Genomic DNA, 24,336 nt, shown 5'->3' with positions numbered 1-24,336 from the left:
GCTGAATAGCGATATCCTAGGCACAAGCCCACTTCATCCTCACCATGGCCCCCAGGACAGTGGTTTACAGTGGAGAAACTGAGGCTCAGTGGGCTTTAAGGACTCATCTAGGGCATCAGTGGAGTCCAGGATTTGAACCCAGAGCCTGTGGAGGGCTCACCTGTGCAGAAAGGCATGAAGTATTTCACTTGGACATGCAAGTTCATGGTGGTCACTGTGAAACACAGACCGGCTGGCAGAGCCTCCGACCATGTCTGGAGATCAGGGGACCTGGGAGGAATGCACCCATTTTATAGGAGAGGAAATTGAGACACAGAGAACAGGACAAATGTGTCCATGGAGTTGGGGGTGCAGTGCCCAAGGCCCAAACTCTCACTCAGCTGGCACCAGGACCCTCAACAGAGCAAATTCTCATGGCCATGATCCCTTTGAGTAGAAACGATGAAAAAGGGTTTCAGAAAAGGGCAAAAAGGAAGATTTCAGGGCCTGCTTAGCTCAGCTGCCCTCAGCCCAACAACCCCTAGGCAACATTTATTGAGCACTTACTGTGTGCCTAGCACTATTTCAAATGCTGTGACGTCTATTCTCACTAGCTCCTGCCCTCATCCTTGGAAGTAAGTTTTCTTACTACCTCCATTTTGCAAGCAAGAAAACTGAGGCCCACAGAGTCCATCACTTGCCCAGGGTCACACAGATTTAAGCAGCAGAGTGGGGGACCTGCCCCACAGCCCACACAGAGAAGAGTGGCAAAAAGCCCTCCACCACTGGCAGTTTACTGATTCTCCCCAAGACCAGAGGGCAGCCAGTGGGGAGACCCTCAGGTCTGAAGCCAAGCTCAGATGCTGGCTTGCTGTAAGACCTCCAGGAAGCTGCTGTCCCCTGGGGACTCTGTTTCCCCACCTGGAAGTCAGGGGCTGGGACTGCAGGAGTTCTGAGGTTGCCTCCCACTCTGCCACTCCAGGTCCAGGGGTGAAGAGGCTGTGGGTCAGCTGGGGAGCCGCCTCTACCGGGGGTCACATGCTGCCTCTACCACTCCTAGCTGGTGACCCGGGCCTCAGCTTCCCCATCTGTCCACTGAGGATAAGGAGTGCTTACCTTGCTCACTAGCCCCTGGCCTGCCATGAGCATTCAACAAGCCTCCTAGCTAGCACTGTCAGGCCGGCCCTCCAACACAGAGGGTGAGCCCTACTCCTGCCTCTGTCCCCAGGCATCATTTATTCCTCCAGCCCTCAGTTTCTCCAGCCACCAGCATTTCTTCTCCTTGAGGCCAGGAGCCCACATGATTTCCCAAGGATGGGAAGGCAGACGTGGAGGGCGGGGGCACATCAGGAAGCCACAGAAACGGGGAAAGAAGTGAAAAAAGAAAACCAACCTGCCTCTCCCTTCCTGAGGACCAGCGGCCAGGCGGGCCAGGCGCCCCGACCAGTTCCCACCTCTTCAGCCTCCTGTGGGCCACACCCAGGCTGGCGAACAATAGCTGCTGACAGCAGACCCACAGGGGTCCCTAGAGGGCGGCCACTTCAAAGCCAGCTGGGCCTCCACTGGGCCAAGCAGCCGGGCTGTAGCCAGAGGGCTTTGTATGGGGACAGGGGTGTGGAGGTGGCTTTCCTTGTTTTCACTGTTTTCCCGTGCTTAGTTTATTTAACAAGCACTTATGGAGTGCGGATTGTGTGTGGGGCACTCAGCTAACAGCTTTATGAGTTTTAACTCATTTACTCCTCAGACAGTTAAGAAGAGCCAGGCGCCAGCATCATCTGCATTTTCTAGATAAGGAGACCACCCAATCACAGAGTTAGTGGTGGCGGAGGCGGGATGTATCTAGGGCAGGTGGTGTCAGGTCCCCACACCTTTGGGATGTGTGTCATCATTCTTCCCCACATCCTGGTCACGCCACCTCAGCGGTGTGAAGGGAAGAGAAACTCTCAGGACCCCAAACTCACATAGAAGGCCAGCTAAGCGTGGGAACTGAGTCATGCAAACAAACAAACAAACTGGCCTGCCTTCTATTCTCCAGCACAGAGCTGGGAGATACAGGCCATGTATCTGACAATGTAACCCCCTAGCTCATCTTCACAGGTAGGGCACAAAGAGACAAGAAATTACCCATCCACCCACACATCCAGGTACCTGTCTCCCTCTACTGTGTGTGCTCCTACCCTATGGAAATGCAGAGACACTGTGTATAATTACCTGTTCCTCTGTCCCCTCCTGCTGTTTCCCCGTTACAGGTTTTTTTTTTTTTAAAGACATGGTCTCTTGTCACCCATGCTAGAGTACAATGGTGCGATCATAGCTCACAGCAGTCTCAACCTCCCAGGCCTAAGAAATCCCCCTACCTCAGCCTTCTGAGTAGCTGTGACTACAGGTACGCAATACCAGGCCCAGTTAATTTTTGTTTATAGTAGAGAAAGGGTTTCGCAATGCTGACCAGGTTGGTCTTGAACTCCTGGACTTAAGCAATCTGTCCTCCTCGGCCTCCCAAGTGCTGGGATTACAGGTGTGGGCCACTGGGCTGGGCCTCCCCTTTATATACTGAGGTTCTCAAAAAACTCTTTGGAAAAAGTGCAGGCCACAGATCACAGATCCTACTGTGGCTCATGTCTCTTTCCTGGGCACATTCTCAACCTTGGCAAAATAAACCTCTAAGCTGACTGAGCCCCTGTCTCAGATGGTTTTCGGTTTACAGCTGTGTGTTTGGAAGCCACCCTTGCTCTGCAGAATCTGCTGCTCTGAGGACAAGTCCCTGAGAGCCATGCTTTCAACTTTTCAATGGCTCCCCCAGGATCCGCAAGGGAGAGCCTGGTGCCAGCCGCTGCCAGGGGCCTCTGGTGCTGGCCCAGCAGGCCTTGCCATGGGACGTGGTATTTTTCCACTCTTGCTAGTGAACCTCTGTGGCTCCTCTGAGCCCTAGACCCAAATACTCTGTGGCCCAACTGTCCGGGAAACTCTCAAGGGCAACTTTTCTCCCTCCCCTCAGGGCAGTAGAAAAGAGGGTGGCTGAGCAGCAGGGGGACCGGGGCATACTTTGGGAGGTAAGGGTCTGGGCAGCAGGGATCGCCATTGATCCCAGAGATCCTAGGCAGGCCCCGAGGGTTGTCAGCGCCTCCGTGGTTGGTAGGGGGGCACTACTAACTCGTTTCACATATAGGGAAGGTGAGGCTGAGAAAGTGAAAGGGACTTGTCCTAAGTCATGCAGTTTGGGGGATCTAGAGCTAAAAAGATCTGGCTCTGATCACCCCCAACTTTGTTTCCAACCAGACAAGAAGAGCTGCTCCAAAGGCCGTCAACGAAGAGCCCAGCCTCAGTGAACGTCCGTGCTCACTCCGGGCCCTCCTCCTCTTTGCGTCTGCAGGCTTTGCACTTTCTGTTTGAGTGTCTGGATCTCTGCCCCCTTCCCAGACCCCTCTCTGTGACAGCAGGGACATGCTTGACACATTCCCTACTTACTGCATCCTCAGGAGGTGGAAGAGAGTGGGGCACCCAGGTCAGGAGTGGGGCTGCTTGGGTCCAAATCCCAGCTCAGACACTGACAAGCTGTGTGATGCTGGGCAAGGTAATGAGCCCCCCTGGACCTCAGTTTCCCCATCTGTAAAATGGGACGAATAATGGCACATACTCCAAAACATGAGGAAGATTGAGTGAGCTACCTAGTGGCACTGAGAATGCTACCCAGCACTCACGGGCTACTGCGCTCTTGCCACCATCATCACTATCTGTTGAATGGATTAACGGCAGCCCAGTTTCGGACTCACAGAATAGTGAAAATTACAAAAAAGGAAACTGCAACGAAGGGAAGCAAAGTGACTTGAACGCAGATCCTGAGCCTCTCAGGCTGGGGCCCTCCCTCCATTACCCTTCAATTTCCCCTTGCTGGACCAGGCACAGGAGCAGGCGCTTGGCCAGGATGAGCCCCGTCTGCTGCCCAGGGACACAAACCTGGTCTGTGGCCAGGGCTGGAAGCCATGGCCAGCGAGCAGCCAGCCTCTCAGCCATGGGGCTTGAGGAAGTCCACAAAGCCTGACTGTGTTTGTCTTGGCTTCTCTGGCCTGGCCCAGGCTCTGCTATTGTTCTGGGAATCACACCCACCCCTGGGAGGCCTGGAGCCACCCCATGAAGGAGGCTGTTGCTAGGGGTGAGATGGGAGGACCCCAGGAAGGTCATGTCTTTGCTCAGCCACAGCTGCAGCCTGGCACTCTCTCCTCTGGCTTTGACACTATTCTACATTCTGTGTTGCGTCTCAAAAGTTGCTCACTGTCCCTGGTGGACACCAGCCTCCTCCATCAGACTGGGTGCTCCCCAAGGGTCTGGTTCAAACACACCTCCTTTGCATAGGCTGTTCCCTGTCCCTGGAGATTTTCCCCTCCACATACTCACCTGGCTCAGCCCTTCACTTCCTTCACATCTTTGTCTAGAGTCACCTTCTTGGCAAGCCTTGCCTGGCCACCCTATTTAAAATTGCTCCCAACACTCCCCATTCTCCTCTGCTTGACTTTTTCCCACAGCTGTCATCACCATTTGACTCCTATACATTTTTCATATTCGTTTTGTTGGAATCTGACTCTTCCTGCCAGGCCATCAGCTCCTGGAGTACAGGAATTTTCTGTTTTGTAAACCACTGCATGTCCCCTGGCCCTGTTTCTACAAAGCACCTGGCACCACAGCAGAGGCTCAAAAAATACTAGTGCATAAGTAAGTGATGATGTCTCCAGCACTGCTCAGGACCAGTGCTCCACAGATACTTCCTCACTTCCCTGTGGGGAAACTAAGGCAGAGCGAAGCAGGGCAGGGTGGCGTGTGCCTGGGGTCCCAGCTACTCAGGAGTCTGAGGTGGGAGGATGGCTTGAGCCCAGAAAGTGGAGGCTGCAGTGAGCTGAGATCGTGCCACTGCATTCCAGCCTGGGCAACAAAGCCAGACCCTACCTCAAAAATAAAAATAAAAAATAAAAAAGAGGAATTAGCATTTACAGAACTGTCTGTGCCAAGCATTATGTGGGTGTTTAATACACCTCATTTGTGCCCTCACTACCACCTGTTTTACAGATGATGAAACAGGCTCAGAGCAGAGGAAGTGACCTTGGACAAATCACTTGATGTCCATAAGCCTGAGTTTTCTCATTGTTTAAAGAAAGGAATAAAATGGTGTGCTTGTAAGACAGAGAACCAGGTAGCACAGTGAGGGTGCTCTCCAAGGAGTTGCAGGAAATAACCACGTTCCTTGCTTCTGCCTGTTCCGGGCAGGACCGTGCTCCCTGGTGTGCAGGAGCAGTTGTCCAAGGTCTGGGCTGCTTCCTTTCTAGCCGGGGATTCAGGATGGCAAGGTGGCTCTGCCCCAAGAAACAGGCGGAGGGCACTGTGTGTGTTGGCGGGGGCTGTACAGGATCACCCTCATTCTACCTGTTGCAACCCTGGAGTCCCAGGCCTTGCTGGGTGGTGACTGCAGTAATTGCTTGGATCTGTACAAATCCACAATTTCGCCTTTTAAGGGGCTCCTCATCCAGGGAGAGCACATTCTTCAACCCTCAGTTCCACTCCGTGGCTGGTGCAGCTAAGGTCACTGCCCACAGCTATACCTGGAATGCTACCTTAACACAGTCCTTTGACTTTGGGGGGTTTTTTGATCTTAAAGGGATGTTCTCTCTTTTGGGATGTGAGTCATTGGGGAAGGCATCAACAGAGCACCGCCTAAAGGCAGATGAGCGAATGCCTTTGTTCTTTATAGCTTAGGGCCCTGGGTTCAGGCTCACACCTCTGATCACAGCAAACCCTTGCATCAGCCTTCGGCATCAGCACAGCCATGACAACAGCCAGTGTCTAGGTTATCAGGGAACAGTTTGGCTCTAGTTAGTAACAAGTAATGTTTCAGACATTGGCTAACATTTTCACTACTGCTAATACATCAGTTATAGCTAAAGCCTTAAAATTATAAGTGATTACGAATACATCAGCTATACCTACAACCTTAAAATTACAAGCTATTACTAATACATCAGTATACCTACATTAAAATTACAAGCTATTACTAATATTATCAGTATACCTAAAACCTTAAAATCACAAGTTATTGCTAATATATCAGTTATACCTAAAACCTTAAAATTACAAGCTAACATTTTATATTTGTTAATCACTAACATCTCAGTCACTGTGTGACATATTAATCAGTAGCAAACACTCCAGTTATGGATAATAATTTGGTTAACAGCTAACATCCTGGCCATGAGTGGATAATTTAATTATCAGCTAACACTTTCATGAACAACTAACATTGGAGGTGCCAGTTGAAATGTTAGTTATAAGACAACTCAGTTAATCTGATTTAGAGCTAAAATCTAAGCCAGTGCATCTCAATCCATAAAGTGCCTTTGGATTATCTGGGGATAATGTTACAACACAGCCTTTGGGTTTGCAGGTCTGGGGCAAGCCCACGAAGCTCCTTGCAATGCTGATGGGGCTGGTTGCAGCCCCCTCTGCAAAGCGAGGGTAAGAGCTAATGGCTCTTACCACGGTTGCTGGCTAACCTCCTGTTACCAGCTAACCTATTTATTAGAAGGCCAACATTAGTTACCTGCTACCATCTGTATTGACTGCCAATAGCTTGAGATGAGAAAGCTGGTGGGTGGGACTCGCTCACGCAGGCTCCAGAGAGCCTGATTCTTCAGTGTTCAGGAATTCTGTGAGCTGGTCATTAAACTGTCAACAGCTTGAAAGCAGACACGGTGGGAGCACTGACACCCATACCAACGCTACAAACCTAGCTTTTACTTTTTTCCAGAGGGTGGGCTTACTAGCACACCACCACTGGCCACCTCCCTCCTGGGGTATGGCTTATTCTGGGCAGGAAGAAGGGGAGAGGGCCAGCGTGAAGCAGCTGTCCAGGAGGCAGGGGAGGGACAAAAGTCCAACTTACCTTCCCAGTGGATCTAACGCCCTTCCAGATGCAGAAGAAACAGACTAGCCAGACGAGAAGAAGGCAGAGCGCGAGGTCCCATTTCAGAGAGCCTGGGTGGTCGATTCCAGGGGACAGGCTAAGCACGTTGCGCCTTGAAGCAAACACAGAGACAGGAGTCAGCAAGGGGCTGGCCCCAGGGCAGGGAGAGCCAAGGCCACGACCTCAACAGGCTGGGGGTCAAATCCCACCAGAGGTGCTGCATTTACACAAGTCACCTCACCTTTCCAAACCCAGGAATCCCCTTTGTCTTGAGATGGAGTTGTTGGAAAGGCAAGAAAAGGATGGACTCAGACTCCAGACTCAGGCAAACTCAGGTTTAAATTAAGGAACCCTTGAGCCTGAGTCTCCTCATCTGTGAAATGGGCACTGATTTTCCACTGGGACTTCAGCAGAACCTTCTTCAGTGCCAACCGTGGGCCAAACACTAGATTCAATTCTCACCTCTACTGTTTGTTCGGCCACTGACTGTGGGCAAGTTAGCCAACTTTCCCAGACCTTCCACTCCTCATCTGCAAAATGGGGGTAACTGCCTTCTCCCAACATTGTCCCTTTTTTTATTCATCCCCGTGTGACCTGGATCTCTCATTAAAATGTAAGCCACACAAGGTCCTAACTTCAGGGTCTGGGATGCAGCTAGCACTTGATGACATATACAGATGTGACTGTGGTGTTCAGATGCCCAGGGAAGCTTCAGGCACACAGCTGGCACCTGACCAGTGCTGGTTTCCTCCCCTGCCCTGCCAGGGTGTTGAGGGTCTGAGAGTGAAGCAGGTAAACAGTTTTAAAAATAACTGGCACGGCATAACCACCAACCCTGCCCAGGATGACACAGCAGAGCACGGGTCCTTGGAGTCCAGACCTAAGCTTCCCACTGACCTGTGCTGATTCCTGCTGTCCTGCTAAACAGGCACGCAAGCACCTACTCACAGACATTCTTGTGGACAATAGCATCTGAAAGCAGGCCAGGGCGGTGCAGGGTACTGACAGCCCAGGCCATGAAACTTGATGCCGAGAAGTGGCACCCATGGTCCCAGAGCTCTGACTGCTGCAACAGTGATCGAGGACAGCCACGCTGAGCACAGGGACAGCGGCTCTGCCCATGGGGCCTCCCGGGTTACCTGTCCACCACAGACTGTAGCACAAGAGACAAGGTCCCCATGCTCCAGGGTGTTTGCGAATCCCTGGAGAAAGCTAAGTTTCCTTCTAATGGGAGTAAGCTCCCTGTCTGAAGGTCACACTCCCATGCAGGAAAGGCAGGCAATGAAGTATGGCTCTGTGCCTCAGTTTCCCCTTTTGTAAAATGGGAATAACAGCTCCTGACCAGTATGCTGTTGGGAAAGCATTCCAGAACATCCCAAGCTCTCAGCCAATCCGTGGTATTACTCCCACAGTCAGGGCTCTGGTTCTTGGACCACACACTGGGCTAGACCCTTTATCATGATTTTTTTTTTTTTTTTTCCTAAAGAAGCTTCAACACAAGCACTTTGAATAAATCCAGGATTCCCTTCTCAACTGGCATTCAAGCAAGGCCTTTCTTTAGTTTACTGCTGTGTTCCCAGCACCTAGAACAGCATCTGGCCCATTGGAGGGGTTCGATAAAGACCTGTTGAGTGAATGAGTGAATGAAAGGACTCAACTGGGAGGATGGCAAGTTCACGTGTCACTGTATACCAATCTGCAAAATACTCCCACTTACAGCCATAAGATGGGGCAGCTTTTCTTTGCCCCTTTCTTGCTGGTTACAGTGACATCCGTGGGCTCCCCCTGGCACCAATGATGACCATGATAATGCTGACAAGCAAATAAAAGCCACCAGCAACTCTCTGCTTTCCAAGACCTTTTCAGTTTATCTCATCTGATCCAAGGAGTAGAGGCCATTCACCCTATTTCACAGATGGGGAAAACCGAGGCTTGGAGGGTCCACTTGCCCATGGTCACAGCACCAGCAGGTAACACAGAGCTGCCATCCCAAGCCCATGCCTGTCTGACTCTATTACACAGTTGGTCTGATTTTAAAAGAAAACAAAGCCTAAATTTTAAAAACAATCTCTTCAGTCCTCTGCTACATGCTGGGATCACCTGGTACCTTGGGGCCAGGGGCATCTCTATAGGGCAGGCTGGCAGCCAACCACATCCCAGCTGGGGCCCTGCCAAGCATGTGGATCTGGCGGCTGCCATGGCTTTAAAACAAAAAGCCTTTCCTCATTCAGCCTGCAGGGCTCAGCACCTTCAATGAAAGCCATGGCAGGCTGGGCAGAGGTCCAAGACTTCCTTGTGAATGGGCAGCACCAGGAGAGGAGGCAGAGCACCTTTCCACTCTCTCCCAGGCCCAGCAGATGCCTATCCTCACTGTAGAGCCCGTCTGTCTTCCGCTGTCCTGTCCCACACTGAGAAAATGTCTGTCTTGCCCACCAGACTCTGAACATCGCAAGGACAAGGGGTTTATATGCAGATGAGATGCCCAGTCACAAGAGAGCCTTTCCTTTGATTCTTCAGAGCAAGCTGGCTGAGCAGCTTAATGCCCCAGAGCCCTGATTCTGACCATACCCAGCTGGCAGCCAGCTCATCCAACAGTATCTGCTCCTTTCCCACCACCATGCTGGGCAAACTAGTGGTGCCCAATACTGATGGGAGGTTGCCACCCTGGCTTGCTTGGGGCAGCTGGCCAGTTATGAAGTTCACAAGAAAGAAAATGAGTCCTCCGCCTGCTTCTTCATTGCTGGTGGTAGTCCCTTTGTAGGCTCTCATGGTGCCATCCAGGGATGTTGGCTTTGACTAGGCAATTCCATTCCTAAGATGATCTCCTATAATTACACCTGCATGGGTGGTCAGAGACATAGTGTCTACCCCAAGCAGTGCTGTCTGTAGAGTGTAAGATTGGAAACAACTCAAATCTCCAGCAAGAGGAGCAGGCACATGCTGGAATACAATGCAGCTTGTGAAACAATGGGAAAGTTCTCAGTGTCCTACTAAGGAGCTATGTCCTGGAGATAAAATATAGGAAGAGAAGCAAGGTGAACTGTGCATGTGACACGCTCCCTACTGTGTAAAGAGGGAGGGAGACAGAGTCACATTTGTGCTTGAATACGCACACACTATTTTTGGCAGGACACACAAAAAGCTGGTGGCAGTTGCTGCCTGTGCGGGGGAGGGAGATGCACGTTGCAATGTATTTTTTTCACTATTTCAACGTTTTTAATGTGCACATGTCACCTTTACAAAAGTTATTTTAAATTCCTGAAAAGCTTTACAATGGGCCATGTGAACGTACGAGGACTGAAACCAATGTATCATCTCATCAATCAGGCTTTGTCACAACACAGCCTGACATAGGCTCAGGGCCAGAGAAACCAACATTCTTTCCGAAGACATCTCGGGCAGCCGTGGAGGCTGAATCTCAGACAGGGCCCTCCACGGTCCCTTCTGTGTCTGACTTCCAGGGTCTTTCCAGCCACAGAGCAGCCGATCAGGACCCCAGCCAATCCCTACCCAGAGGTGAGGGCGTGCTCAATAAACTATGGAGTGCCTTGCCAAGGGAACGCCATGGTGCACTGCCACTCATCTGTGCCTCCTAAGCACACCAAGAGGAGGCTGCGCAGGCTCCCCATAGTGTTCACACAGCTTTCCCAGCACACTGTCTCCGCCCCTGTCCAGGCCCAGCGCCCCCAGGATGATTTCCAGCAGCTTCCTCATTGGTCCTCCTCCCTCTACTCCTGCCACCCTCCCACCCACTGCCTCCACTCCCTGAAGAGTCAGAGGGAATCTGTCAATACCTAAGTCAGGTCGCCTCCCTCGTCTGCTCCACATCCTCCCCAGGCTCCCACTCCCTGGCCATTAAGGCCCTCCTGACCTTGCCATTCAGACTCAGACACTTTTAAGAGAGAGAGGGTGCCAATTAGTAATCACACAGATCAGCGGGTGTAAAGGAGAAGTGTCCTGGACAGGCTGGGGGTGTGGGCACCCAAGCCCCACCCTCGTCCCCCAGACTGCACAGTCACTTCCTCCTCTTTCAGCCACCCTAGTTGGTCAGCCGCCCTGAGCAAGCCAACTATAAAAGGGCCTGTCCGCCCAGAGCACAGGGCCATGCAGCCTTTCTCTACCGCCTCCTCCTTCTGACATTCCCTGAACAGGTCGAATGTGGTACTGCCTCGAGGACTTGGACCTGGCTGCTTCCCCCGGCCACTTGTTCCAAAGACGCCTCGCCCCTTGCCTTCGGGTCTCTGTTCAAAGGCCACTTCCCCAGGGCAGCCATTTCTGGCCACCCTCTATCAAAAGTATCCCTGGTCACCCTCCTTCCCCTGCCCTGGCCCTATTTCTCATCACTTATTGCTTTTATATTACAATTTTATATATGCTATCTATTCAATGTCTGTCTGTCCTACTAGAATGTCAGTCCCAAGATGGCAGGGTCTATGTCTGTCTTATCACTGAACAGTGCTTGGCAGGCAATAGGGGCTCAGTTGACCTTAGTTGAGTAAATTAATTATACCCATTTGGTTGATGGGGAAACTGAGGCTCAGATGGGTTCAGGAGTTTACCTGAAATCACTCAGATAGAAATCAACCCTGGACCTGGTTCCTTTTTTCTGATGCCACCCTGGGGACAGGCCACCTCATGTGCTGGGCCTGGTGCTGGCCTTGGCAAGGGCCCCAGCATCCCCAGCTTCCCCATCTCTCTCATACAGAGGGAGGAGACTTCAAGGTAAGCTGCATTCTTATCCAAGAATAGTAATGATTCACTCCAGGGTGGGATCCAAAAAAGAATCGCCTGGACGTCTGTTTTGAGTTGGCCGCCCTGCTGCCGTCCAGCCGGCACTCAGAGATGTAAATACGTCCTCCTAGCAGGCCAAATCGTTTCCTTTTGACGGCAGGCCAGCCATTTATTGGCCATAGCTCTCCCCTGGAGACTGGCGGAGGCAACAATTATAAAAGGGCCCGTCCGCCCAGAGCACGGGGCCATGCAGCCTTTCTCCACCGCCTCCTCCTTCCGACAGCTGCAGGGGAAGATTGGCTGAGCAGGCCTTGTTTGCAAATATGACTCATTTCTTTGATTCTAATAAAGTCTAATGATACATGCGGAGCTCCCAGGGGGCTCTGGAGGAGCCTAGGAGGAAGACTCGGCTCCAGGCTGATGGAGGGCATCTGGCCAGGTCTGGCCCCATCTGTCCTCCAGGGTGACCTTGGGACGGAGGTGACCCCAGACAGCAAGGACCAGTAGGGGACAAAAACTCTGCTTCCCTGTCCCAGAGCAACTCGGCCGTCTCTGGGGCCCCAGTGGCTTCTCGTGAGGATCTGGGAAAGGATAGCTCACCAGCTCCTGCTGAGAATGGTGCTTTGGCATTGCACACAGGGTGGGCATAGGGGTCCAAGCCAAGAGAAGACCCCATGAGTAACCTGGGAATAGGGAGACACACACGTGGCACAATGTGACCTGAGACCGTGGACATGGACTCCCAGGCCTGGCCTGGACTCTTAGCTGGTGGCTAGTGGGGACACAGACAGAAAGTTAGCTGAAGGCAGGATACAGTTCTGAGTGCCAGGGCTGGGAGCTTTGCTCCTTCTAGCTGCGCTTGTGACCACAGGCAGCACACTGCACATCTTGTATCCTCAGTGTCCCCTGGCCCCCTGCAAAGTACATCCCTGGTCTTAGCTTCATAACATTCAAGCCCGGCTGTGAGTCGTTGGGGCCGTGCTACTTCTGTTTACAGAGGAGAGAAAGGGGTGTGGAGAGGTGAGGGCACTGTCTCAAGGTCGTGCAGCTGGGATAGGTGGGAGCCAGAGCTGGGCTGTGTCTCCCCCAAAAAGGAAAGGGGAATGTCGCCCATTGCTGCTCTGCTGCCTCCTCTGTGAAAACAGAGGGAAGAGGGGCTGGCAGGGAGGGTCAATAGGGACCTTCCCTACCCAGAAACAGGGAGATGGCTCTGCTCCCCTGGTGCCTTGTATCCCTGACACCCAAGTACTCCTGAGCACCTTCCAGCAACTCCTGCTGAAGAAAAAGACAGGCCAGGGACCCATGCGTCCGGGGCATGTAAGTGAAGTGAAAGGAAGCAATGGCTGGGGCCGGGCTTCAGCTTGAGGGTCGCCAAGACCAACCTTCCTGGGTATCCTCATCGCTCTGCTGCCCAACCAGCTCCCAGACAGCAACGCGCAAAAATTTCCCAACAAGACTTACTCGCGAGAAACCCCAGAGCCAGACACTGAGGGTTGGTGACTATCTTCAGAGGGATTCAGATAAATTTCACCCCAAAGGAAACCCAGACCTTCTGCAGGTTGAGCCCTCTGAGGCCCAGTACACAGTCAGTGCTCAGCATACATCCAGCTTCTTTCCCACCAGTGTGTTCCCTTAAGGATGTCCAAAAATCCCATTCAATTCAGTCACACTACTCCCCTTCTCATATGCCTTCCATGGTTCCTCCTCCAAGAGAAAATAACCCAAATGTATGTGCCTCACATTCAAGGCTTCGACCCATCTCCCTGGCCCCACCTATCACTCACCCGTGTATTCTATGCTCTAGCCAAACTATCCCAAACATTTATGCGCTTTCAGAATGTGGACTCTGCATGGGCTGTTCCTCCTACCTGGACTGTCTTTCCACTCTCCTTTTCTGCCTACTGAGCTCCTGCTCATCCTTCAAAGCCTAGCTCATATGCTCCTCCAGCTGCAGATGGGGAAGTGAGGTCAGAGAGAGGTAGTGACTTGTTGCTCCATGCAGGTGGATGAAGACACAGGACTAATGAGGAAATTCAGCACCCAGTGAGCCCTTGCTGTGTTGAAATAGTCTCAATCCTTTCTGGCAGGGTGAGATCATAGCATGGGAAAAGCCATGAGAGGGTTCTGAGCTGGGAAATAACGGGGTGGGTTCAGAATTGATGACAGAAGTACAAGGACAAGGCAGGGGGAGATCCAAGAGGCCAGTGCTGGTGTCCAGGAGAGTGACAATGGGTGTCCTGTGGGGGTCACAGTGCATGGGGCCAGTGCTCAGATTCTGGTTATGCTCTGAAGGGGGAGCCAGGAGGACGTGTGAATTGGATGTGGGATTTGAGGTAGAAAGAAGAGTTCTGCATGATGCCTAGGTATTTCCGCTACTTAAAAGGCCTGTGCAGAGACTGAATGAAATGACAGGGCCAAGTTCCAGTACTATGCTCATGGGAGTCGACTATTGCCTTTCCATGGTTGCATGCCAAGAAGAGAGAAGGCTCTTGAAGGCAGGAGGCCTGGCCTTTCTCGCCCATGGCACCTGGATCAGGGTTGGAACTGAGCTGTCCCCTGGCGTAGCTCTCTAGCCTCGGCCTGCGCCGCAAAGGCAGGTCACAGGAGGCAGTGCTGGCCTTGCCTAAGCCTGCTTTCCAGGACCCTGCTCCATAGCCCCCAGTCTTCCCCAGGGTTCTAGAAACAGGGCAAGTTATTTGTGAATGTTCACGTGGTCTCACAAAGCTCTTCTGGAACCTGGGGCTGCGGATGCAGGGGTAGGATAGGTGCAAGAGCCGGAGCAAGTGGTGAGTACCAGGCCGGGGGCTAGGGCTCTTTGGATAGAGCAAATCCATGTGGATCATGCAGGGGCTTGGAAAGGTGCCTGAAGAACCAGACGCTTTTCAAAGATAAATGTCAGTGTCTTCCAGGCCAGAAAATGGAGCTGGGGTGCTCAGAATGAAGATTATGGAAGGGAAGGGTTCCAGAATATCCCCGAGAGCCCAGTCCTTCTGAAAGGTGTGAGTGAGGACTGGCCACCCTGAGGACCTCACATTGCTCCCATGAGTTCTTTTTCCAAGACCCCTGGGTCCCAGACAACAGAGAGATAAGCAGAACCCAGAAGAGAATGGCCCTTTTACAACAGGGGGTGATTCTTTAAGGTCATAACACTTAAACAAACTGCCCAGAGGGGCAGTTTTAAGGGTACTGGATAAATAATGGATTCTGGCCAGGCATGGTGACTCACACCTGTAATCCCAGCACTTTGAGAAGCCAAGGCGGTCGGATCACAAGGTCAGAAGATTGAGACCATCCTGCCCAACATGGTGAAGCCCTGTCTCTAGTAAAAATACAAAAATTAGCTGGGCATGGTGATGCACGCCTTTAATCCCAGCTACTCGGGAGGCTGAGACAGGAGAATCACTTGAACCTGGGAGTCGGGAGGTTGCCGTGAGCCTAGATCTTGCCACTGCACTCCAGCCTGGCAACAGAGCGAGACTCCATCTCCAATAATAATAATAATAATAATAATAATAGATTCTCAGGGCTGGCCACCCAGGATCTCACGCAGTCAGGGCCACCTCACAATCTTGGGAGGGCAGCACTGCCATCTCCCCAGATGCAGGTGAGGATACCACAGCCCAGAGAGTGGGACGTACCTGCCTAAGCTACAAGTGGCAGACTGAGGGTTCAAACCCAGGCAGGTCAGTCAATGGTGGAGGCAAGGAGGTCCCAGCAGATGCCCTCAATAGCTGGCTGAGTGCCAGAGTCCAGGAGTCGGGCAGGCCTGATCTTCAGGCTGTGCCAAGAACAGCAGAGAAAGGACAGGGCTGTGCCTTGGACCCCATTCAAGTGAGAAGAAGGAAGTACCAGCCTTTCTTTGTGAACTCAGCTCCCCAGGGAGTGGGGAACGGAGGGGCGATGACTGTGCTTCCAATGTCCCTTTTGTTTGTACGTGGAAAATATACATGTACAAACAATATGTAAGAGGAACCCCCAGTGACAGAGGGCCTAGGGACCTGCCCTAAGCATACACTGAAGGGCCGGAGCAGCAACCGTGACATGGAGCACCCAAGTAAAGGCTCCACAGCAGTGAGGGCAACCGATCCCTTCTTTGCCAAGGATGCCCCAGCCCCAACCCCAAAGCATGGCTGGGGCCAGTCACCATGCTGCTCCCTCCTCTCTGGCCCATTCTTGGGCCAGCTCCTAAGAGGTGGGTAGACACTGAAAACGGCAAAACTACACACAAAACACAGGGACTATCATCTCGAGATGATTCAGAACCACCCTCTTCCTTAACAGCACCCCTGCCCCTGGCTCACAACCTCCACACAAGGCCTCATCTCAGTTATTTCCAGGGTCAAGGGGCTGCTCTTGAGTGCTGAGCCCCAAGGCTGGCTTATGAAGAAGAGGAAAATGATGCACTAGCCTATTTCTGATCAGCCTCTAAGCATTATGTTAGAAGAATTTCCCTACACATCAGCTCACTCAAGACTTCCCCAAAATCAGGACTCCACATCCCACCTTTCTGATGTTTGTCCTCTGTAACCTCCCTGTAGCCACTGACTACAGTTCTCCACTCCTCTCATGAAGAGACAGAATTTATTTTCTCCACCTCTTGAATCTGGGTTTGTCTTGTGGCTTTCTTTGGCCAAAGGGACATGAGCAAAAATAATATAGACAGAGGCTTGAAAAGCGCTTGGGCTTTGGGGTTTGCCCGTTTCTTGTTCTTAGAGTGCTTGCTTAGCAGCCAGTGACAAGCCCAGGTTAGCCTGCTGGGTGATGAAACCACATGGACCAGTTACCCCTCACACCCCAGCCAATAGCCAGCCAAACCCCAGAAGAGATACTCAGAGGACCTACAGATGCCTGCAGACACATGAGGGAGCCCAAGACCAGAAGAACTGCCCAGCCAAGCTCAGCCCAAACTGCCAACAAGCAAAACAATCAAGAGCTAAATAAATGTTTGTTTAAAGACACCAGGTTTGGAGATGGTTGTTACACAGTAAAAGCTAACTGATGCTTATCTTTTTCACTCTATCTACTCACTTTTCACTTAACTACTTCAGCTCCATATATGCATTTTTCTCTGTGCAACAACAGTGAATATAGTTTTTCTAAAATACATTAAGAAAACTGTATCATTTTTAGACAACATAAGTATGCATACCTGCCTCATAGGGATCCCCTTAGGGTAGTAATGATTCATTCTCTTTATCTGACAGGTAAAGAAACTGAGGCTCAGAAAGGAGAAGTGGCTTGCCTAAGGTCAAACAGCCAGTAAGTGGCAGAACTGGGATTCCAGGTCTGTCTGTGGTCAAAGGAATAATTTTATCTCCAGATCTGCACCCTCCTTCCAATGTCCAGAAGACAGTGGCTCCCACATCCCAAGGGAGGAGATAAGGAAGTGGGCCATCCTCTCTGTCCCTCCCATGCCCTCCTCCTTCCTTCAATGAGGTGGTCTTACTCCCAGAACTCGATGACAGGGGAGGTGAAGTTGGTGGAGCTGATGGTGATCCAGACACTCTTGTTCTTGCGCATGGTGTCCTCCATGCAGTGGGGCGTGTTCCAGCTGTGGTTGCAATGTGCCCAGGGCAACTCCTTCTGGAAAGACTGGAACAGGTAGTATGTGGCCCAGGCCAGGATGACAATGTAGTAGATATTCAGAAGGGACACAATTACAATGGAGGCATAGCCAATACCTGCAGGTTGGGCAAACAAGATGAGGAAACATCATGAGAGAGGCCAGACCCACCATGGCCACATACTCAACTGGAAGGCTATGGTATCCCCAGGCCCCAGGCCATAAGAGGCCCTTCAACAATGACCACCAAATATGTATAGGATGAATGAACGGTTGGGTGAATAGACAGGTGAAACAACAGATGGTTAGATAAATGGGATGGTTAGATGAACTGAAGGATGGGTGGCAGGGGGTAGAGGGGATAGAATAATGATTGGATGGTTAGATGGATGGATAAATGAATGGATGGATGCACAGATAGATAATAAAGAGGATGGTTGACTGGATGACTGGATATCTGGTTGGTTGGTTGGATGGATGGTTAGATGGTTGGATAGCTGAATGGATGAGATAAATAGATGAGTGAACAGATGGATAGTTGGATGATTGGACAAATGGCTAGATGAATGAATAAATAGCTAAAATAATGAGTGTTGGATCAATGGATATTCATTTGCGGCATAGATAATTTGTTAGATGGATGTATGGCTTGATGGTAGTTGATTAGAACCTTAAGTAGATGAATGGATGGATGGGTAGATGAATGGAAAATGGATGGATAGTCTAATTATTGAGTGGTTTAATGGAAGAAAGGCTCAAGGATAAATGGATTTATGTGGATGACCAAATGAAGAGACTCACATATGTTCCCATCCCTGGCAATTAAATCATAACAGTGATTATTTTGTGTGGATACTAAGTTCTAAACATAGGACTAATTAAGCTACCATTCATTTGATGCTGACTGTGTACAAAGCACTTCTACATGGAGATGTTATTTTGTCTTTGTAGCAACCCTGTGACGTAAGCACACGACTATATTTCTAGTTTATAGATGAGAAAATTGAAGTACAAAGTGACCTTCTCAAAGTCACAAAACCATCAAGGGGAGGAAATGGGACTTGAACTCAGAGAGAAAGCCTCTTGAACCTGAATACTTATCTGCTGCACTCTACTGCCAGGCAGCTACAGGCTTCTCTTTCTTCTTTAGATTCTGGGTTACAGGTGCAAGTTTTTTACTGGAATATATGTCACGAAAGTGAGGTTTGCACTTCCATTGATCCCATCATCCACAGAGTGAACACAGTATGCAACGGGTAGTTTCCTAACCCTTGCTCCCACCCTTTTGGAGTCCCCAGTGTCTATGGTTCCCATCTTTATGCCCATGTGTACCCAAGGTTGAGTTCCCACTTATAAGCAAGAACATGTGGTACTTGATTCTCTGTTTCTGCATTAATTTGCTTAGGACAATGACCTTCAGCTGTATCCGTGTTGCTGCAAAGGACACACTGCTATTTATGGCTGCATAGTTTTCCATGGTATATCTGCACCACATTTTCTTTACCCAGTCCACCACTGATGGGTGCCTAGGCTGATCCCAGGTCTTTGCTACTGTGAATAATGCAACGGCTGACTTCTCAATGCAACAACCTTCGGAAGTGGGCATGCTGGTCCTGACTGAGCAGCTACTGCTTGCTAGGCACTTGCCACATCTCCTTTCCCTGTACTCCTAAGCAGTAGTATCTGCATCACACTGCTGCTGTACTGGCCACTATCATGTGTCAGGCACAGAGCTAAGTGATGTTCATGAGACGCCAAAGAACCTGGCAGACAATAGGTGCTCAGTAAAAATGTGTGGAATTGATAAGTACCAGGTCACCCCCAAAGTGACCTCTGTCCCATACTCACCAGAGAACAAGGGGCAGATCTTTTCCCAACAGGTGATGCCCCCTTCAGAGGTGTACTGGCCTATAATGATCTCCAAGAAAAACACAGGCAGGCCGCTCCCAAACAGGAAAATAAAATACGGTATGAGAAATGCACCTGCAGAGAGCAGAATGGGCAAGGGTGAGGTTGTGGCCACAGTAGCGCTGATGCAGAAGGCTCCCAAGCCCCCCCAGCCAATGGAATCAGAGAGAATGCATGAGGGACATGAGGCTCAAGGCCAAACTCCTGGACCTGGTGGGAAATGCTCCAGGCCCTGCCCACCTGGCCAGCTGGTTTTGCCTTTCCAGTGTGCCCTCCCTCTCACCTTCAAATCTACCTGGGTCTTCAATCCTCAGAGCCTTCGTGTCAGCTGTGCCTACTGCCTGTCTGCCTCCTCCACATCCGTCCCTCTAAACAAGGACTGCTTGGCCTCTAAGACCCACTCAAACATTGCCACTTTGTCGGGGCCTTTGCCTACCCTCCCCAGGCCTGCCCGCTGGTAAGGGGTAGAGTGTAGGCATCTCCAGCGGGGATGGGACTGAGGGGAGGAAGGTGGGGAAAGCATTGGGGCAGGGGATCCTACCTGCTGTCCACTAATGGCTTCAGCGGGTCCATAAACCCTTTGAAACTGTGGGCAACTTGGGTCTAGTGTATGTGCTTTGTTCTGGGGAGCGTCTAGACACTCATCAGAGTCCCAAAGGGGCCTGAGACCTACAAAAGGTTAAGAAACCAGGCTCTAAGGGAGAATTCCCCAGAAGGTGGTTCTACTGATGTGGGCAGCACAAGGCATACCCATCTCCGCTGACACACAAGCATTTGACAATGAGCAGAACCAGCCGTGGGCAGTTCCTCCCTATCCAGTTCTCTTCAAGCCCCTCATGGCACCAGCAAGAAAGCACCTAAATCATTAGGTGCTGCTTGACCTCAACACCCGTAACAGAAGACCTGGCAGAGGGCTCCTGCTCAGAGCCTTCAGGAGGCAAAAACACAAAAACAAAAGCAAACCAAAATCCAAAAAACCCAAGCCAAACAACTCATCAACCCAACCAAGTGCAGTCACTACATTTAAAAAATATCTTCACTGTACTTTATATTCCTGGATCCCTCTGTAGCATGACAAATGATACCAGTTTTCCATTTATGTGAGAAACAGAGTTTGCTCTCTTGAGTACATTTGGTGAAGTTAGAAAAGCAAACATGAATGTTAAAGGAAAGATAAAGAAACAGTCAGAGGCAAGTAGACATGAGGGACAGATAAGGAGGTGTGTGGATGTCTGGGGCTTGGGAGACATGGGTCTGACCTTGTACCCCCTCTTCAGAGATGGCAAACTGGAGGATCAGCGAGGGTGAGGGACCTGCTAAGGTAACACAGCAAGGCCCTGCAGAAGAACACCCTGATTCTCAGTCAGGCTTATCCCCTGTCTCTAAGGATGGGATTGGCAGGGGCATGACAGGCTGACCTCACGGAGGTCAAGGGGGTGGGGCCAGGGAAAGCAGAGCACAGAGAGGCCACCCATGCTCTGGTCCCAGCCTCCAGCTCCTAGACTGCTCTGTTCTGGAGGGGCTCCTCTGTGGCCCGGCCCAGGCTCACCTCCACCATTCTTGTAGCAGAGGTATGGGAAGCGCCAGACATTGCCCAAGCCCACGAAGCCGCCAGCCACAGAGAGCACAAAGTCGATCTTGCTAGACCACTTCTCCCTCTGTGGAGGTTTTCCCTCAGCCTCGTCCTCAGGCCGTGTGCCCGGGCTCTTCCCCGGTGAGGGCTTCAGGATGTCCTTGTGGAAATCTTTCAGACACTGCAGCTTCTCCTTGGTGGCCATCTCCTTGCTTCCTACGGGGAACAAAAGAGAGCATGGTGCAGCTGATGGGAGGCTGCCTGTGTGTCTCAGATACAACCTCTGCTTCCTCATCCACGAGCCGACTTCCACCTGCCCAGGCCTGTGGCAGAGGGCGAGGCATCCCCTCGTCTGTCCAATGCTCTGACAGCAACATCAGGAGTCAGACCCCTTCATGGGACTGGGAACCTCAAGATTCAGGCTGTGGACACTTGCAGCCCACAGAATCGGCAGGCTCCATTCCCCAGGCACCTGCTGAAAAGAAGCACCAGGGGCCCCCATGTTTGTCATCTGAGTGTCACACTTTAGCCTGCACCCCAGCCTTAGCATTGTCTTTCACAAAATGCAGCACACCCAGGCAGTTCTAGGCATCTGCCAAATAACAGCCTGCATGCAGTTTCTAGAAATTAACAGATACTATTTTCTAAATTTGGATTTGTATAAAAAATGGAAGCTCCTATTTTGCAAATGCCTTAACACAGTGCCCAGCACACAAGGGTGACCATTTATAACTAAGTTAAAAAAAAAAAAAAAGGATAGACAGAAATGAACGAGGAATAGGGTTTCACGCTGAAATGAAAACAGTATTTGAGAATGGGTGTTTACGAAACAGATTTGTAGTTTATTAACCAGTCACATCTCTAGCAGAAAAAAATATGGGATTGGCACTGGTGAGGATTATGCAAGACTGCTTGTTAATCCCCATTTGTCCACCCTTCTCTAACCATCCTCTGGCTTGCTCTGATTCCAGGGACTGACCCTGTAGATCTCATCAGCCAGGTTCCCTTGCCCTCTGGCTCCCTGGAGCTGTTCATGGTTACCCTCAGCCCACTTCTGCTTGGCCTCCAGTCTAGAGGGAGGTCTGCCACCAGCCAGGCCAGAGCCTCTTCTTTCTGTACTTCCTAAGGTCCCCAAGGGCTCATTCTCCCTGGCAGCTCAGTCCCAAGGGCCACAGTCACATCCAGTGCAGCCATCTATGCAGAAGGCAGATACCCCTGGCTCTCTGAGAACTGACAAGGGTTACCAAAAGCATTCCGAGTTCTAGCCCACAGCAGGAGAAAACGGCTCAAGGCTAGGCCCCCTGCCTTCAAGGGCTGACCCACGACGTAACAGAGGGACACAGAAAATGGATGAGCAGGGAAAGCCAGAGCTACTGGGCCTACCCACCCCTCTCTAAGCCTCAGTTTCCCCACCTGCAGAATAAAAAGGATGACAGAAGAAGTGGCTAACTCAGAGCCAAGCAGTCCATGATACGACTTGTCTTCATGATCAAACTGGTGGCCAACAGTGAAATAATCAGAGTTCTGAGAAAAGTCAAGAATTCTAAGTTCTCTTGAAAAATTGGAAGGTTAGACCACAGTGAGCTCATACTCCTCATGGCGACCACTGGCTGGAACAGATGTGACCGCCCTGGCCAGCTTGCCACCCGGCTTAGGATGCACTCACCTGGCTGGCTCTGGTGAGCATCTGAGTTTTTCTTCTCATCAGAGCACCTAACACTACCTGAAAGTATCTTGTTCAATTCCTCAAGTCCCTGTCGTCTATCTCCTTGACTAGAATAGAGGCTCCTGGGGACAAGGACCACACCTGCCTTGCTCTGGACACACTGTGTCCCAGACTCCGGGACCATGCCCGACACACAGTAGGTTATCAGGCAAGAGCTGCTGGGTAGATGGGTCCCAGAGTGGCATCCACAGGCAGCCGGTGATAACTGCAAACCCCGGCTTTGCCAGTCGTGTGACCAGGCGAGTCACTTGGCCTCAGGGTCTTACAGACAGAGTGAGGCAGTAGCTGGCTGAGGACTTGGGGTGTGGAGAGGGGATGTGCTGGCTTGGCCCCAGCCGCTGGGCCACGGGGGCTGTGCTCGAGGAACAGAGGCACAAAAGCACAACAAAACCCCCGTTTCCCCCACACCTCCTTCCTCTCCCTGGCTTGGGGTGGGGGACCCCAATTGTTTCACTATCTGGCGGCCAGCAGACCAAGAAAGGCTTCCTGAAGCCGCTGGGCAGCTCACGGAGCCCTTCCTCTGTCTACCAGAGCATCCGCGCTGCCTTTCTCTGCCCTGTTCCCTTGGGGCCAGGCGCGGGATGCGGCAGGCCAATGGCTACTGTAAAAATAGTCCTAGCAGCCAGCATTGTTCCAGCATTGACTTGCACAGGCCCCCGATGGTTATCAGGGCAGCCTATTGCGGGCTGGCTTGGTGGGAGCATAATTGGAGGATGTGAGACTCAACTCCCTCCGAGTGAAGGTGTTTCTCAGGAAATGATCCTGGAGCCTCCTCACCCAGAAGCTCATGACCTCACTGGCAGCTGGGATGGGCCAAGTTCACCCCTGCAAGGAGCTGGGGGTTTGCTTCACTGTGTCTGAGAGTCCTGGCTCTGCCCTCTGGTCACATAGACCCACTTGCTACACTAACACTCAGAGATCCCTCTAGAAACATGGAGGAAGAGCAAATGGGGCTCCCCACGTCCCTCTGCTCTAGGCTCTGGTTTCCTACAAAAGGAAGCCTCCACATCCTTCCACACGCAGGACCCCATCACCCCACTGCCCGGGGCTGAGCAAGGATGGGGTGGGGGTTTTGAACAGGGCAGAGTGGGAACCTGTCACATGCCTGGCATGGTGGGGGTCTCCCGACTCCTCATTTCCAAGGTGCACCCACCTCTCCACCTGTGGGGGCTGCAACCACAGGTCCACCTGCCTTGCACACACAGCCAGCAGCCCTGTCCCTGCAAAAGCCCATTCCAGCAAGACCCGCCTGTACATTCCTGGCATCCACCCACATCGCTCCATCACCATGGCAACCACAAGCGACAGGCCCCTCAGCCCTTGCACGGGCATCTGTGGCAGCCTCCTCACAGGTCTCCCTGCTGCTACTCTGCTTGCCCCAATCTATGCTCAACGCAGCAGCTGAAGGCAGATTAAAAAGCATAATCAGGTCCTCATGCCCCCCCAACCCTCTGATCACCCCTAGAAAAAACACAGGCTCCTCACTGCGGCCCAGCAGGTCCCAGCACGCACCCCTGCCAACCCTCTGGCCCCAACCTCCCCCTCCCCTTCTCCTTGGGACACAGGCCACACAGAGCTGCTTTAGTCCCTCCCACTGCTCATGCTCAGTCTCCTCTGAACCTTTGCACTGGCTGTTGGAGCCGCAGTATAGAAAGCCCCCTGGCTCCCTGCCAGCTGCCCCAGGCACCCTGGCCCCTATGGGGACCAGAGTATAAGCCTTGACTCCGAAGCTGAGAGCCGTTTCCCAAACAGGTGACCTCAGGCAAATCATTCAACTCCACTTTGTCCTTAGTGTCCTCATCCGTAAAATGGGGTAACTGCTTCCTCCCCATGGGAGTGTCCTGAGGGTTAAATGAGGGAGTGTGCAGAAGGTGCTTAGAAAAGCATATGGCACACACTCCACACAC

General features: G+C 51.6%; 1 protein-coding gene across 6 annotated transcripts in view; it reads right to left on the bottom strand.

Annotated features, from left to right (window-relative positions):
- Positions 1-24,336, bottom strand: part of SLC6A6 (solute carrier family 6 member 6) — an 84,610-nt gene that overhangs the window by 25,019 nt on the left and 35,255 nt on the right. For all 6 annotated transcript variants that reach the window (XM_074404093.1, XM_010336928.3, XM_074404094.1 and 3 more), the window contains 4 exons: positions 20,680-20,919; positions 19,071-19,205; positions 17,106-17,340; positions 6,908-7,040 (listed from right to left, as the gene is read on the bottom strand). In XM_074404093.1, coding sequence (XP_074260194.1) covers positions 6,908-7,040; positions 17,106-17,340; positions 19,071-19,205; positions 20,680-20,919 — 743 coding nt within the window. The remainder of the gene's footprint in view (positions 1-6,907; positions 7,041-17,105; positions 17,341-19,070; positions 19,206-20,679; positions 20,920-24,336) is intronic.

This window comes from Saimiri boliviensis, chromosome 8 (assembly GCF_048565385.1).
Source record: "Saimiri boliviensis isolate mSaiBol1 chromosome 8, mSaiBol1.pri, whole genome shotgun sequence".
Lineage (NCBI taxonomy): Eukaryota > Metazoa > Chordata > Mammalia > Primates > Cebidae > Saimiri > Saimiri boliviensis.
Note: the sequence above shows the minus strand (reverse complement) of the source record. Positions and strands in the feature narration are given on the sequence as shown.